The sequence below is a fragment of the Aedes albopictus genome, chromosome 3 (genome assembly GCF_035046485.1).
Source record: "Aedes albopictus strain Foshan chromosome 3, AalbF5, whole genome shotgun sequence".
Classification (NCBI taxonomy): Eukaryota; Metazoa; Arthropoda; class Insecta; order Diptera; family Culicidae; genus Aedes; species Aedes albopictus.
In genome coordinates this window covers 30996448-31014034 of record NC_085138.1, presented here as the reverse complement: position 1 = coordinate 31014034, position 17587 = coordinate 30996448, and the positions used below count along the sequence as shown (strand labels likewise).

Here is a 17587-nt window from a genome sequence, read left to right as displayed (position 1 = left end):
CTGGTCAATCACGGAGTAGCAACTACGAATTGTACGGTCATCTATGCTCATGCTCATGCTCATGCTCAATATGCGCACGCAGAAGCTCGGTCCATTTTACACATTGGTAAGAATGCCAACGCTGAATATATGCAAATACCTCAAAAGAACAACCTATTTTTAATAGAAGGAAAAATCACTCACGGGAGAGTTATAAGTATGCAGATATTATCATCAAACCTTTCCGCTTGGTCGTTATACTGTACTATTTGCGGCCACAATACTTACTCTTCCATCAGAGATTTTTCCCGCTTTTTTAGAAAGGCTGTTTTTTCGAGGTAAATGCATAGATCATAATTTAACCATTCAACTAGGCTGCCTAGTAAACCTCCTTAGCATTAAAATCATTATAACCCATTCGCCTTAGTGGCATTAGAGGCCTGATATCCTTCGGCATAATGACATAGCACCAACGGGAACGACATTTCGGCAGATGCCACTCCGGGGAATAGTATTCCGGAAAATATAATACCTTGTGTAATACCATATTTTAAATCATTAAACCCTCAGCTCAGATTCTATAGAGTTCATTATTATGCATATTTCAAGTTTTGGAATTTGCCATGTTTTAAGCCTTTTGTTATTTCAGCCTTTTGTATTCAGCCTTATGTGCATTCAGCCTTTTGAAATTCAGCCTTATGTTACCATCCCCACTTAGTGTACGAGAAAGGCAAAAACAATAGCTTACTGGTCCAAATGTGGGAATGTATTTGCGCTCCGTCTTGGAACTTTTGAGTATATGCATGCCTACCATATGATAAACGTGTGCAAAAATGATCACACATGGTTATTGGCAGAGAAATCTCGTAGTTGATAACAGTGGATTACTAACACCAAGCTGATTGGTGGGGACGTTACGCCATTACGAAGAAAAAGAAATAAAGATAAAAATGCCTTACTTACCTAAACTGACAGTTTTCACGCCTCGTAACGCCGGATGAAGGAATGCATTGGCTGATTCCACAAACGCTAACGTTTGGGCTTCAATATCGGTCGTTGGCAGGGCTGCAACAATAACAAATACAGAAAGAAACAATACCTCAATGAGTGTTGTATGAATCAGTAATTTCATGGGCAGCGTGTAATTTACAGCAGATTCTGATTTGATTCTGATGACCATATCATCACACCATAAAATATTATTCTGACCCATTCCATCACATGGCATAAGAAACCAAAATCCAACCAATTTACAATCGTCTAGCTAGTAAATGAAGTCCTCGTGGTCACATTTTATGCCATATCATAAATTGAACTTATTACTGCGACCACCCACATATTCCCACGAGTTGCTCCCAGAGCGGCACATTCCGTACACTTTATAATACCTACATGTCAAACCATGCTGACCCTCTTCTTCCCCTTTTCTCACCGAGCAGCACAAAAATTCCATTATCTCATAAAACTTGCACGTTACAGAGCGGCATGTACGACACAACTCGTCCTGGACTTTCCCACACTTCATAAAGTGTACCGAAAAAGTGATAAAATGATGTGGAAACTCTCACCTTCATTAAGGAAACCGATGCACATGAACCTTCCCATCCCGCCATGTCCCAACAAACGACATTCGATGCTCTGCTCTTTCGCCATGGTCCCAACTCTCAAGTCCCAGCCAAGACACAGAGGACTGACCGACCGCAAACCAGGAATAACTCATTTGGTATGCAAACTATGCACTGCTCAACTCCTCCCGGGTACCTTCATACATTGGACCCATTTCTGCCGGGTGGCGGATCGGGTGTAGCATGGCAAGTGGAGCTCGACTTGGTGGTGGTCGTTCCGCTGGTCACGTTCGGCACTTTTGTTGAGAGAGCACCTTCTCACAAGCTATCGAGGAACAGCACTGACCATCACTACTACTGACGTCTCAATGCAAATCGTCCGTCGTCCTGGATCGAATCCTCCGAGGCGGCTCGAAGGAGAAAGTTCTCGTTCGACATGGGAAAAGTTCACATCTTTATTGCCTTCATTGGAACGTTTTATCACCGACCGAGGAACCCGGAGCGCATTGCCTCACTGCTTTCTGTCGTTTACAAAATCATCTGTATGGGAAGTTTCTCTGGGTCAGGAATGCCAGGTGAAATGATTTTTTTTTCTGAGAATTCCTGGAGGAATCCCTGAAGGAATTCCTGATTCAATCCCTGGAAGAATTCCTGGTTAAATTCCTGGAGAAATTTCTGGGGGAATCCCTGTACGAATTTCTGAAGCAATTTCTGGAAGAATCACTGGAGGAATCCCTGGATGATTTTCTGGTGGAATTCCTGGAGGAATTTGTGGTGGACTTCCTGGAGGAATTTCAGGAGGAACTCCTGGAGGAATTTCAGGAGGAATTCCTGGGAGAATCTCTGAATGAATACTTGGATAATTCTATGGAGGAATTCTTGGTAGAATACTTCAAAAAATACTAAAAAAATTCGTGGAGGAATTCCTGAATGAATTCCAGGATGAATTCCTGGGGAAATTGCTGGAGGAATTCCTGAGGGAACACTTGTATGATCCTAAGAAGAAACTCTTAGACGAACTCCTAGAGGAATTCCTGGAAGAATTCCTGAAGAATTCTTGAAGGAATTCCTGGAAGAATTCCTAGAGGAATTCCTGAGGGAATTCCTGAAGGAATTCCTAGAGAAATTCCAGGAGGAATTCCAGGAGGAATTCCAGAAGGAATTCCAGGTGGAATTCCAGGTGGAATTCCAGGTGGAATTCCAGGTGGAATTCCAGGTGGAATTCCAGGTGGAATTCCAGGAGGAATTCCAGGAGGAATTCCAGGACGAATTCCAGGACGAATTCCAGGAGGAATTCCAGGACGAATTCCAGGAGGAATTCCAGGAGGAATTCCAGGAGGAATTCCAGGAGGAATTCCAGGAGGAATTCCAGGAGGAATTCCAGGAGGAATTCCAGGACGAATTCCATAAGGAATTCCAGGAGGAATTCCAGGAGGAATTCCAGGACGAATCCCAGGAGGAATACCAGGAGGAATTCCAGGAGGAATTCCAGGAGGAATTCCAGGAGGAAGTCCAGGAAGAATTCCAGGAGGAATTCTAGGAGGAATTCCAGGAGGAATTCCAGAAGGAATTCCAGGAGGAATTCCAGGAGGAATTCCAGGACGAATTCCAGGAGGAATTCCAGGACGAATTCCAGGAGGAATTCCAGGACGAATTCCAGGAGGAATTCCAGGAGGAATTCCAGGACGAATTCCAGGAGGAATTCCAGGACGAATTCCAGGAGGAATTCCAGGAGGAATTCCAGGAGGAATTCCAGGAGGAATTCTAGGAGGAATTCCAGGAGGAATTCCAGAACGAATTCCAGGAGGAATTCCAGAAGGAATTCCAGGAGGAATTCCAGGAGGAATTCCAGGAGGAATGCCAGGAGGAATTCCAGGAGGAATTCCAGGAGGAATTCCAGGAGGAATTCCAGGAGGAATTCCAGGAGGAATTCCAGGAGGAATTCCAGGAGGAATTCCAGGAGGAATTCCAGGAGGAATTCCAGGAGCAATTCCAGGAGGAATTCCAGGAGCAATTCCAGGAGGAATTCCAGGAGGAATTCCAGGAGGAATTCCAGGAGGAATTCCAGGAGGAATTCCAGGAGGAATTCCAGGAGGAATTCCAGGAGGAATTCCAGGAGGAATTCCAGGAGGAATTCCAGGAGGAATTCCAGGAGGAATTCCAGGACGAATTCCAGGAGGAAGTCCAGGAGGAATTCCAGGAGGAAGTCCAGGAGGAATTCCAGGAGGAAGTCCAGGAGGAATTCCAGGAGGAATTCTAGGTGGAATTCCAGGAGGAATTCCAGGAGGAATTCCAGGAGGAATTCCAGAAGGAATTCCAGGAGGAATTCCAGAAGGAATTCCAGGAGGAATTCCAGGAGGAATTCCAGGAGGAATTCCAGGAGGAATTCCAGGAGGAATTCCAGGAGGAATTCCAGGAGGAATTCCAGGAGGAATTCCAGGAGGAATTCCAGGAGGAATTCCAGGAGGAATTCCAGGAGGAATTCCAGGAGGAATTCCAGGAGGAATTCCAGGAGGAATTCCAGGAGGAATTCCAGGAGGAATTCCAGGAGGAATTCCAGGAGGAATTCCAGGAGGAATTCCAGGAGGAATTCCAGGAGGAATTCCAGGAGGAATTCCAGGAGGAATTCCAGGAGGAATTCCAGGAGGAATTCCAGGAGGAATTCCAGGAGGAATTCCAGGAGGAATTCCAGGAGGAATTCCAGGAGGAGTTCCAGGAGGAATTCCAGGAGGAATTCCAGGAGGAATTCCAGGAGGAATTCCAGGAGGAATTCCAGGAGGAATTCCAGGAGGAATTTCAGGTGGAATTCCAGGAGGAATTCCAGGTGGAATTCCAGGAGGAATTCCAGAAGGAATTCCAGGAGGAATTCCAGAAGGAATTCCAGGAGGAATTCCAGAAGGAATTCCAGGAGGAATTCCAGAAGGAATTCCAGGAGGAATTCCAGAAGGAATTCCAGGAGGAATTCCAGAAGGAATTCCAGGAGGAATTCCAGAAGGAATTCCAGGAGGAATTCCAGGAGGAATTCCAGAAGGAATTCCAGGAGGAATTCCAGAAGGAATTCCAGGAGGAATTCCAGGAGGAACTCCAGGAGGAATTCAAGGAGGAATTCCAGGAGAATTTCAGGAGGAATTCCAGGAGGAATTCTTGGAGGAATTCCAGGAGGAATTCCAGGAGGAATTCCAGGAGGAATTCCAGGAGGAATTCCAGGAGGAATTCCAGGAGGAATTCCAGGAGGAATTCCAGGAGGAATTCCAGGAGGAATTCCAGGAGGAATTCCAGGAGGAATTCCAGGACGAATTCCAGGAGGAATTCCAGGACGAATTCCAGGAGGAATTCCAGGACGAATTCCAGGACGAATTCCAGGACGAATTCCAGGACGAATTCCAGGACGTATTCCAGGACGAATTCCAGGAGGAATTCCAGGAGGAATTCCAGGAGGAATTCCAGGAGGAATTCCAGGAGGAATTCCAGGAGGAATTCCAGGAGGAATTCCAGGACGAATTCTAGGACGAATTCTAGGACGAATTCCAGGAGGAATTCCAGGACGAATTCCAGGAGGAATTCCAGGAGGAATTCCAGGAGGAATTCCAGGAGGAATTCCAGGAGGAATTCCAGGAGGAATTCCAGGACGAATTCTAGGACGAATTCTAGGACGAATTCCAGGAGGAATTCCAGGACGAATTCCAGGAGGAATTCCAGGAGGATTTCCAGGAGGAATTCCAGGAGGAATACCAGGACGAATTCCAGGAGGAATTCCAGGAGGAATTCCAGGAGGAAGTCCAGGAGGAATTCCAGGAGGAATTCTAGGAGGAATTCCAGGACGAATTCCAGGAGGAATTCCAGGAGGAATTCCAGGAGGAATTCCAGGACGAATTCCAGAAGGAATTCCAGGACGAATTCCAGGACGAATTCCAGGAGGAATTCCAGGAGGAATTCCAGGAGGAATTCCAGGACGAATTCCAGGAGGAATTCCAGGACGAATTCCAGGACGAATTCCAGGAGGAATTCCAGGAGGAATTCCAGGAGGAATTCCAGGACGAATTCCATAAGGAATTCCAGGACGAATTCCATAAGGAATTCCAGGACGAATCCCAGGAGGAATTCCAGGAGGAATTCCAGGAGGAATTCCAGGAGGAAGTCCAGGAAGAGTTCCAGGAGGAATTCTAGGAGGAATTCCAGGAGGAATTCCAGAAGGAATTCCAGGAGGAATTCCAGGAGGAATTCCAGGAGGAATTCCAGGAGGAATTCCAGGACGAATTCCAGGAGGAATTCCAGGACGAATTCCAGGAGGAATTCCAGGAGGAATTCCAGGAGGAATTCCAGGACGAATTCCAGGAGGAATTCCAGGACGAATTCCAGGAGGAATTCCAGGAGGAATTCCAGGAGGAATTCCAGGAGGAATTCTAGGAGGAATTCCAGGAGGAATTCCAGAAGGAATTCCAGGAGGAATTCCAGAAGGAATTCCAGGAGGAATTCCAGGAGGAATTCCAGGAGGAATGCCAGGAGGAATTCCAGGAGGAATTCCAGGAGGAATTCCAGGAGGAATTCCAGGAGGAATTCCAGGAGGAATTCCAGGAGGAATTCCAGGAGGAATTCCAGGAGGAATTCCAGGAGGAATTCCAGGAGGAATTCCAGGAGGAATTCCAGGAGCGATTCCAGGAGGAATTCCAGGAGGAATTCCAGGAGGAATTCCAGGAGGAATTCCAGGAGGAATTCCAGGAGGAATTCCAGGAGGAATTCCAGGAGGAATTCCAGGGGGAATTCCAGGAGGAATTCCAGGAGGAATTCCAGGAGGAATTCCAGGAGGAATTCCAGGAGGAATTCCAGGGGGAATTCCAGGAGGAATTCCAGGAGGAATTCCAGGAGGAATTCCAGGAGGAATTCCAGGAGGAATTCCAGGAGGAATTCCAGGAGGAATTCCAGGAGGAATTCCAGGAGGAATTCCAGGAGGAATTCCAGGAGGAATTCCAGGAGGAATTCCAGGAGGAATTCCAGAAGGAATTCCAGGAGGAATTCCAGGAGGAATTCCAGGAGGAATTCCAGGAGGAATTCCAGGAGGAATTCCAGGAGGAATTGCAGGAGGAATTCCAGGAGGAATTCCAGGAGGAATTCCAGGAGGAATTCCAGGACGAATTCCAGGAGGAATTCCAGGAGGAATTCCAGGAGGAATTCCAGGAGGAAGTCCAGGAGGAATTCCAGGAGGAATTCTAGGAGGAATTCCAGGAGGAATTCCAGAAGGAATTCCAGGAGGAATTCCAGAAGGAATTCCAGGAGGAATTCCAGAAGGAATTCCAGGAGGAATTCCAGAAGGAATTCCAGGAGGAATTCCAGAAGGAATTCCAGGAGGAATTCCAGAAAGAATTCCAGGAGGAATTCCAGGAGGAATTCCAGGAGGAATTCCAGGAGGAATTCCAGGAGGAATTCCAGGAGGAATTCCAGGAGGAATTCCAGGAGGAATTCCAGGAGGAATTCCAGGAGGAATTCCAGGAGGAATTCCAGGAGGAATTCCAGGAGGAATTCCAGGAGGAATTCCAGGAGGAATTCCAGGAGGAATTCCAGGAGGAATTCCAGGTGGAATTCCAGGAGGAATTCCAGGTGGAATTCCAGGAGGAATTCCAGGTGGAATTCCAGGAGGAATTCCAGGTGGAATTCCAGGAGGAATTCCAGAAGGAATTCCAGGAGGAATTCCAGAACGAATTCCAGGAGGAATTCCAGAAGGAATTCCAGGAGGAATTCCAGAACGAATTCCAGGAGGAATTCCAGGAGGAATTCCAGGAGGAATTCAAGGAGGAATTCCAGGAGAATTCCAGGAGGAATTCCAGGAGGAATTCCTGGAGGAAGTCCAGGAGGAATTCCTGGAGGAATTCCAGGAGGAATTCCTGGAGGAATTCCAGGAGGAATTCCAGGAGGAATTCCAGGAGGAATTCCAGGAGGAATTCCAGGACGAATTCCAGGAGGAATTCCAGGACGAATTCCAGGAGGAATTCCAGGACGAATTCCAGGAGGAATTCCAGGACGAATTCCAGGAGGAATTCCAGGACGAATTCCAGGACGAATTCCTGGACGAATTCCAGGACGAATTCCAGGACGAATTCCAGGACGAATTCCAGGACGAATTCCAGGAGGAATTCCAGGAGGAATTCCAGGAGGAATTCCAGAAGGAATTCCAGGTGGAATTCCAGGAGGAATTCCAGGACGAATTCTAGGAGGAATTCCAGGTGGAATTCCAGGAGGAATTCCAGGAGGAATTCCAGGAGGAATTCCAGGAGGAATTCCAGGAGGATTTCCAGGAGGAATTTCAGGAGGAATTCCAGGAGGAATTCCAGGAGGAATTCTAGGACGAATTCCAGGAGGAATTCCAGGAGGAAGTCCAGGAGGAAGTCCAGGAGGAATTCCAGGAGGAATTCCAGGAGGAATTCTAGGAGGAATTCCAGGAGGAATTCTAGGAGGAATTCTAGGAGGAATTCCAGGAGGAATTCTAGGAGAAATTTCAGGAGAAACTCGAGGAGGAATTCCAGGAGGAATTCAAGGAGGAATTCCAGGAGGAATTCAAGGAGGAATTCCAGGAGGAATTCTAGGAGGAATTCCAGGAGGAATTCCAGGAGGAATTTCATGAGGAATTCCAAGAGGAATTTCATGAGGAATTCCAGGAGGAATTTCATGAGGAATTCCAGGAGGAATTCCAGGAGGAATTCCAGGAGGAATTCCAGGAGGAATTCCAGGAGGAATTCCAGGAGGAATTCCAGGAGGAATTCCAGGAGGAATTCCAGGAGGAATTCCAGGAGGAATTCCAGGAGGAATTCCAGGAGGAATTCCAGGAGGAATTCCAGGAGGAATTCCAGGAGGAATTCCAGGAGGAATTCCAGGAGGAATTCCAGGAGGAATTCCAGGAGGAATTCCAGGAGGAATTCCAGGAGGAATTCCAGGAGGAATTCCAGGAGGAATTCTAGGAGGAATTCCAGGAGGAATTCCAGGAGGAATTCTAGGAGGAATTCCAGGAGGAATTCCAGGAGGAAGTCCAGGAGGAATTCCAGGAGGAATTCCAGGAGGAATTCTAGGAGGAATTCCAGGAGGAATTCCAGGAGGAATTCTAGGAGAAATTTCAGGAGAAACTCGAGGAGGAATTCCAGGAGGAATTCCAGGAGGAATTCCAGGAGGAATTCCAGGAGGAATTCCAGGAGGAATTCCAGGAGGAATTCCAGGAGGAATTCCAGGAGGAATTCCAGGAGGAATTCCAGGAGGAATTCCAGGAGGAATTCCAGGAGGAATTCCAGGAGGAATTCCAGGAGGAATTCCAGGAGGAATTCCAGGAGGAATTCCAGGAGGAATTCCAGGAGGAATTCCAGGAGGAATTCCAGGAGGAATTCCAGGAGGAATTCCAGGAGGAATTCCAGGACGAATTCCAGGAGGAATTCCAGGACGAATTCCAGGACGAATTCCAGGACGAATTCCAGGACGAATTCCAGGACGAATTCCAGGACGAATTCCAGGAGGAATTCCAGGAGGAATTCCAGGAGGAATTCCAGGAGGAATTCCAGGAGGAATTCCAGGAGGAATTCCAGGAGGAATTCCAGGAGGAATTCCAGGAGGAATTCCAGGAGGAATTCCAGGAGGAATTCCAGGAGGAATTCCAGGAGGAATTCCAGGAGGAATTCCAGGAGGAATTCCAGGAGGAATTCCAGGAGGAATTCCAGGAGGAATTCCAGGAGGAATTCCAGGAGGAATTCCAGGAGGAATTCCAGGAGGAATTCCAGGAGGAATTCCAGGAGGAATTTCAGGAGGAATTCCAGGAGGAATTCCAGGAGGAATTCCAGGAGGAATTCTAGGACGAATTCCAGGAGGAATTCCAGGAGGAAGTCCAGGAGGAAGTCCAGGAGGAATTCCAGGAGGAATTCCAGGAGGAATTCTAGGAGGAATTCCAGGAGGAATTCCAGGAGGAATTCTAGGAGAAATTTCAGGAGAAACTCGAGGAGGAATTCCAGGAGGAATTCAAGGAGGAATTCCAGGAGGAATTCAAGGAGGAATTCCAGGAGGAATTCTAGGAGGAATTCCAGGAGGAATTCCAGGAGGAATTCCAGGAGGAATTCCAGGAGGAATTCCAGGAGGAATTCCAGGAGGAATTCCAGGAGGAATTCCAGGAGGAATTCCAGGAGGAATTCCAGGAGGAATTCCAGGAGGAATTCCAGGAGGAATTCCAGGAGGAATTCCAGGAGGAATTCCAGGAGGAATTCCAGGAGGAATTTCAGGAGGAATTCCAGGAGGAATTCCAGGAGGAATTCCAGGAGGAATTCTAGGACGAATTCCAGGAGGAATTCCAGGAGGAAGTCCAGGAGGAAGTCCAGGAGGAATTCCAGGAGGAATTCCAGGAGGAATTCTAGGAGGAATTCCAGGAGGAATTCCAGGAGGAATTCTAGGAGAAATTTCAGGAGAAACTCGAGGAGGAATTCCAGGAGGAATTCAAGGAGGAATTCCAGGAGGAATTCAAGGAGGAATTCCAGGAGGAATTCTAGGAGGAATTCCAGGAGGAATTCCAGGAGGAATTTCATGAGGAATTCCAGGAGGAATTTCATGAGGAATTCCAGGAGGAATTCCAGGAGGAATTCCAGGAGGAATTCCAGGAGGAATTCCAGGAGGAATTCCAGGAGGAATTCCAGGAGGAATTCCAGGAGGAATTCCAGGAGGAATTCCAGGAGGAATTCCAGGAGGAATTCCAGGAGGAATTCCAGGAGGAATTCCAGGAGGAATTCAAGGAGGAATTCCAGGAGGAATTCTAGGAGGAATTCTAGGAGGAATTCCAGGAGGAATTCCAGGAGGAATTCTAGGAGGAATTCCAGGAGGAATTCCAGGAGGAAGTCCAGGAGGAATTCCAGGAGGAATTCCAGGAGGAATTCTAAGAGGAATTCCAGGAGTAATTCCAGGAGGAATTCTAGGAGAAATTTCAGGAGAAACTCGAGGAGGAATTCCAGGAGGAATTCAAGGAGGAATTCCAGGAGGAATTCAAGGAGGAATTCCAGGAGGAATTCTAGGAGGAATTCCAGGAGGAATTCCAGGAGGAATTTCATGAGGAATTCCAGGAGGAATTTCATGAGGAATTCCAGGAGGAATTCCAGGAGGAATTCCAGGAGGAATTCCAGGAGGAATTCCAGGAGGAATTCCAGGAGGAATTCCAGGAGGAATTCCAGGAGGAATTCCAGGAGGAATTCCAGGAGGAATTCCAGGAGGAATTCCAGGAGGAATTCCAGGAGGAATTCCAGGAGGAATTCCAGGAGGAATTCCAGGAGGAATTCCAGGAGGAATTCAAGGAGGAATTCCAGGAGGAATTCCAGGAGGAATTCTAGGAGGAATTCCAGGAGGAATTCCAGGAGGAATTCCAGGAGGAAGTCCAGGAGGAATTCCAGAAGGAATTCTAGGAGGAATTCCAGGAGGAAGTCCAGGAGGAATTCTAGGAGAAATTTCAGGAGAAACTCGAGGAGGAATTCTTGAACGAATTCCTCGAGGGATAAACTGGCATCACTGCCACATACCTATAATCGAATCACTCCCCTCAAAACCCATCCGGTTGGAAACTCTGCGGTTTCGGTCGATCATCATCGTTATGTTCGTGTGGTTTTGCCATTTCTGGAATCCACAACCGGAATAGTGGACGCATAATTCCAGAATCACTCGAATATCTTGCAGCTCGTTTGTTCCTAGAGTGTCCTTCCCGGGACATCCCGGGACAAGAATTCCCGGGATTTGAGTGATTTCGGGATTTCCCGAATCCCGGGATATCATTTCAGAAATCCCGACAATCCCGGGAATCCCGGGATGAAGACAATTTGTAGATAAAACTGCCAAATATCAAGGCAAAAACTTTATCTGGCCATTTTCACTTTCGAAATATGAGCGGTTTTCTCACACACCACCATCGGGCTTCGGACACTAGGTCAAAAAAAAATCAATCATTAATGATAAACTTGGTATCATGTTATGCATTTCATTCATCTTTTTCTATTTATTGGTTTATTCAGTAGCAGCAAGAACAAGCTGGACATAGCCCACATACTATATTACATTGTAATTTTGGAAATCTGAGACCAAACTTTTCCTATATTATGTAAATAATTTGAATTTTTCAGAAGAGAATTAATGAATCTCAATAACAAATACAAAAGTTTTAAAATTATGGAAAACCGCAATCGCAAAAAGAGTCCAACCTTTTGTATTGAAATATTCGGAAACTAAGAGTTCAAAAGGTACTCTAAAGTTATATTGAAGTGCGATTTTTACGATACATATCAACAATACAAACATCTTCCGTAGCGATATAATACAGATTATAATAATTATTTCTCTAAAACTATTAGATATTGGTAGAAAATTACTTGCAATAAATTAACTACTAAATAGTTGAAAACATACTGTTCTTGGCGAACATAACGTTGATACTTTTATATGTATTTCGTTATTGACATTTGTACATCAAGTAGTAGTGCAGTACATTGTATAGACATTTTATAATACTTCTTGTGGTGGATACAGAAATAAACATAACTAAGGGGGTTAGAAGCAAAGGAGTGTAGGTGACAAAATCCCACTTTCGAGTAAATGCGGTTTAAAGTTTTTGAACAATTTTTCATCCCATACAAAATGTATGGAGATTCAAAATCAACCCAATTTTCTTTGATTTATTGTAATTTTTCTAATCATCGTAAAAAAGTTCCTGAAAGCTTGAAATCTGAAGAATTTTATGATATTCTCAGCTCAAAATCGACAAAATGGTCACTTACACCCCTTTGATTCTGGGCCCCTCAACTTAAAAAATGAATATTTCAACTGCACAAAAGCTAAACAAATCAATTTTCTGGGTTTTATTGAAATTTTAAAAAATCCCGGGATCCCGGGATTTCCCGGGATTAGCTAAGTATTTTGTCCCGAATCCCGGGACACGAAAATTGGCCGGGAAATGGACACTCTATTTGTTCCGGCTGGCCCAGTCGCTCGCTCCAACGCGTAATAATTGATCCATTTTCATCGACCCAAATGGCAGAGCGCCAAGCAAACATCAATAAATTCTTGTTAAGGCTTCTCTTACGGCACCGTATCAGGCCTTCCGACTTGGGGCCGTTAGTTGTCACCGGGCATGCAAACATCGCCGTCGCCGTCACCCAATTAACAATTTCAATTATTCCCACAGCTTTCAACGAGGAGGTGGGTCGTCGGTCGGAACGTGCCCGGTTTCGACAGACTGTGACTGGTGGACGTGGCCTGGCTGACTGGTCAGATCCCTAGGAATCTATTCGGCGACATAGCGCAGTGCACGGCCGCTTTCGGTCGCCTCCAATTCGGTTGGTACGGTCTTGCTTGTTTGAGCACGAATACTAATTAGGATTCATGCGACTTGGCAATGCTGATGCTGAAGCTAACGCAGATGTGACATTTTCACGAGATGGGATGAGTTAGCAATTGGGTTGGGTGAGTCCCTTATTGGTCCTACGGAAAGCCGAAGGGAAATGGCTTATTTTGTCACGCTTGTTTTGCGAAAGGCGGAAGTAAGATAAGCATTAGCGATTGCTTCTTATAATCGTGTTAGAAAATGCACAGTTATCACCTCGTCTGTACGTGACTACAGTATTCACCAATAGATTAGCAACATTTTTAAACTGATCAGCATCCTCGTTTTCTGGTTCCATCCGAAGCATTCATGAAACATTCCCTGTCCATTGTATCCTTTATTTTTTCATCTTGTCGCTCGAACACTGCACTGCTTACAGGTTTTCAAACGTAGTTATTGCTCGGGTGGTTTGATTATTATTATTGGCTCTTTATTATGGGGATTTTCAGCCCGAGGTTTGATCAATATTGAAAAGGCTTTCGATAACGTGTCATATTAAAAGGCTCTCTTGCTGCTGATGCGTTTTACGCCTCTTTATCGAAGATTCATTCCAACATTTTTTTCTAGGGATTTCTTTAGTTTTTCAACGATCTTCAGAAATTCATCCAAAAAACCTCCAGTTATTTCGTCAACTCCTCCTGCGATTCCCTCAGAATATATTTAAAGTATTTTTTCAGAAAAGTTGCCATGAATGCGTTCCCAAACTTCCGTGACAAAAATTCAGGATTCTATTAGGTTTTTTGGAGATTACCACAGAATTATTCAAGGAACTTCTTTTTTAAACCTTATTGCTCAATGGCTTCCATCAGACAGGCCCGTGCACAGAAGTGGCGCCAAGGGAGGGGTTTTTCCTGATTTCGGCAAAAGGCGGAGGGGCGCCTAGTGTATGAAGCGTCGGTAATGGGGGGGGTTTAACACCCAAACCCCCCCCCCCTTGTGCACGGGCTTGCCATCAGAACACTCTCAAGGTATTCCTTTTGGAAAATTTTCCATAAATTTCTTTTGAAAAATGTATCGAACATCTTCTATGGATCACTTCAGAATTTCCTCTAGAAGGTCCTTCGGAATTTTCGTTAGATGTACCTCTAGAAATTTCATCAAAAATACCTCTATAAAGGCTTCCACGAATTTCCATAATACAAATCCTCCATAGATTTTTTCAGGGATCTGTACAAGATTTTTTTTCAGGAAATTATCCACAGATGCCATCAGAAATGATTTAAGCGATTCAAAAAAATCATTAGTTTTTCCAGAAAGTTCTCCAATGGCTTCTTTAGAAAATCTTCCACAGACTCCTTCAGAAAATCTTACAAAGATTCCTCAGAAATTCTTCCAGGGATTCTTTTAGAAATTCACCTGGAGATTTAAAAAAAAAATACTTATGAGATTCCTCCATAGAGTTTTACACGAAACCCAAGTCCAAGGAAATCACCTACACAGAAATAAATTTTGTTGTAAAAACTACCGATGATTCTCAACCGACAACAATTTCCAGTTAATTCTACTAAAACACTGTCAACTTAACCAGCAGTGCAATTAACATTACTAAAAATAATCTTAATTTAACAAATGAGCATTGTATTTTTAACCACACTGTGTTGTAAAATGCGTGTCCAGGAAAAATTAACAATGTTTTGTTATTGAGACGACTACGCTTTTAGTTGAATTTACTACAATGCATTGTAATTTCAAGCCTATTTCAGTTACCTTAAAAGATTTTGTTGTCGGTTGAGAATCATAGGTACGGTTAGTAATTTAACTATGGAATCGGTAGTTTCCACAACAAAATTTATTTCAGTGTATGGATTTCTTCCAAAATTAACTCGTGGATTTTTTCAGAAATAAATGATGAATTCAGTCTTAAATTCCATCAAGATTATTCTCCAAAATTCTTTCAGGGAATCTTTAGTAAATTTCTTCAGGGATTTCTTAAGATATTCGCTGATGAATTTCTCCAGAAATCTCTGCAAGGATACTTTTACGTAGATTTCTATTGGTTTCTTCTGGAACTCCAAAATCAGAAACTCTTCAGGAATTCATCCTGAAAAGTTTCAAGAAAATCCTCCAGCGACTCTTGGATAACTACTTTTCAGTGATTCAGGCTGCAATTCCTACAGATGTTCCTGCAATTCATCCGGTATTTCCTCTAAGGATAACTTCAATAATTCCTCCACGATTTCTTCATGAATTTGATTCAAATATATTTCCAAGGAATTACTACGGAAATTCTTTCAGATATAACTCACGAGTTTTTTATTCTGGAGATCTTCATAGACGCTTATCTATGCGTTTGTCAAGGTATCCTTGCAGGATTTTTCTCAAAAATTTGTCTGTAATTATCTTCAGGAATACTATTAAAAAATTCTCCAAGAATTTTGTTATAGGATTTCTCCAGGAATTTGGATATAAACCCCTCAACATATTTTTTTTCTAGGAATTCTACCAAAAGTTACCTGAAAAGATCCACCATGTATTTCTACAGGAAAATCTGAAGAAATTCCTCAACGGATTCCTTCAAGAATTTCCCTGTAATTTCTTCAGGGATTCTTTAAAAAGTATGTACTTCCAAAGATGTCCACAAAAGTTTTTTTTTAGAAATTCGCTTAGAGTTTCTTTCAGAAATTACTGCTGAGATTTTTTCTGAAATTATTTTGAGAAGATGTTTTTTTCCCCTTGAGATTTCTTCGAAATGTTAGCGATTTCTTCTGGAATTTCTGCAAGGGATTTAAAAAAAATCTTCGATGGACTTTTTCAAAAATTCTTTTAAGAGTTTTTTTCCGCAACATCGAGCAATTTTACAAGAAATGCTTCGGAAGTTCTTCCCAGGGTTTCTTTGAGAATTCTTTGAGAAATTCCTTCAGTAATTCCTGCAGACATTATTACATGGATTTTTATTTGAAATTGCTCTTGCGATTCTATCTGGAATATCTTCTGAACTTCAGAATTCGTTCAGATATTCCTCCTGGGATTTTTCAGAAGTTCTTCCGGAAATTGCATAAACATTACTGAAGAATTCATTGAGGAATTCCTGAATGGTATTCGCAGACATCTTTTGGGGATTGCTTCAAGAAATCCCATAAACATATCCTGGAGATGCGTTTGAAAACTCTGAGATGAAATTCTTGGAAATTTTGCAGGAGTTCCTAGGCAAAAAAATTGAATAATTGAAGGAATCCTTGGAGAAACTTCCGGAAGAATCTCTTGAGAATTTCTAGAGGAAATTCTTATTGAATGCACGACAAAATCTCAGAATAAAAGGAGTAAAACCTAAAGAAATCTCTGGAGAAATTCAAGCTACAATTTCAGAAAAAAATCTGGAAAATTTTCTAAAGAAATTTAAAGGAGAGAAGTTTCTATAAGAATCTTTCTTTGTGAGAAAAAATCACCTGGAATTGCATCTTTTGATGGAAAGTTTAGAGAAATTCCTGGAGAAACCCTCTGAAAATATCCCTAGAAGAATTTTCAGAGAAATCCCAATGAAAAATTTCGGTAGAATTTTTTTCTGGAGCACTTATGTGGCAATCCCTGTCGAAATTGTCTATAGCATTCCTTTACCCTTCTAAGACCCCAGTAAACATTTTGGTCTGTATAATTTGTGTTATACATATTCATATAAGAACCAACATACTCGTATAAAGTGCACGAAATGGCTATATACGTACCAAAGTGGAGGCCATATATATACTTCTGACGACTTGTCTTGACTTCCTTTGAACAGTAATATGATGTCCCAAAGTATCGTCGGAAAAATAAAGACGACTTTCAGTGATAAGTAATACGATGTCCCATATTACTGATGAAAAGTTAAAAAAAAATTGCATGGTCAGTATCCAGCATTGAACACAGAACCTCGAGATCCAGAATCCAACATTGTACCTCGGTACCAACTCATCTTTCTTGAAGAGAGATGGAAATTTGGCCAACTTAAACTTAAAGCTTGCCCGTATCATAAGCCTGATTATTTTCCCAAATGGTGCTGATGCAGACTTGGTCGCTATTTTCTCTAAGTCTTTGCGACTTCATTTCATGCTTTTCAGACCTGATGTGTAAATTAAGATCTGTCAGATATACAACTTCTAACGATTTAAGATTGCGCTTTATGCTGCTTGTCTTGTTTACATCATAACAGTGCCGTCGCGCTCCAGCCATCGTCGTCGTCGTCCGTCGTCGCGGAAAAATGTTTATCGCAAATTATTTTCGTTTCTAGTGGAAAGCTGCGTTTAACATTCAGAACATCTTAGTGGAGTGGTCATCGGCAGCAGAGAAAACAACAACGTTTTGGTGAGGTGTGCCCTGTATGCCTGGAAAAAGGATGTGCAGATTAGATGTCCTCATCCAAACACCATACAGCTGGAGGAACGATATGCAGCACCCAAGCATTTCAAAGGATCAAGTGAATATCATCCCCAATTTTGATTTCCGACTAGTTTCTATCATTTTGTGTTATAATTGCAATCAACAGAGGAACAATTAAGATTTTTTTGTGTGGTGAAAACTCGGGTGAAAACGGATTCGGGAACGGCGGCGCGGTAAGCGGGATAAGTGCCAAATTGTGGGTAGCACCGTACCGGTTGAAGTGATGTGGGGGAGCGGGATTGTGCTATGCTAATTGCATTGACTGCTGATCTGTTCATTGCTTGCATGTACTACAGGGGTGTGGAAATTAAAC

The 17587-nt window shown here is 43.6% G+C and overlaps 1 protein-coding gene across 1 annotated transcript in view; it reads right to left on the bottom strand.

Annotated features, from left to right (window-relative positions):
• The window catches only part of LOC109419187 (RNA-binding protein asd-2), a 395970-nt gene that overhangs the window by 57728 nt on the left and 320655 nt on the right, over nt 1-17587 (bottom strand). The window contains exon 8 of the mRNA XM_029867103.2: nt 943-1044. Within this exon, the coding sequence (XP_029722963.1) occupies nt 943-1044 (102 nt within the window). The remainder of the gene's footprint in view (nt 1-942; nt 1045-17587) is intronic.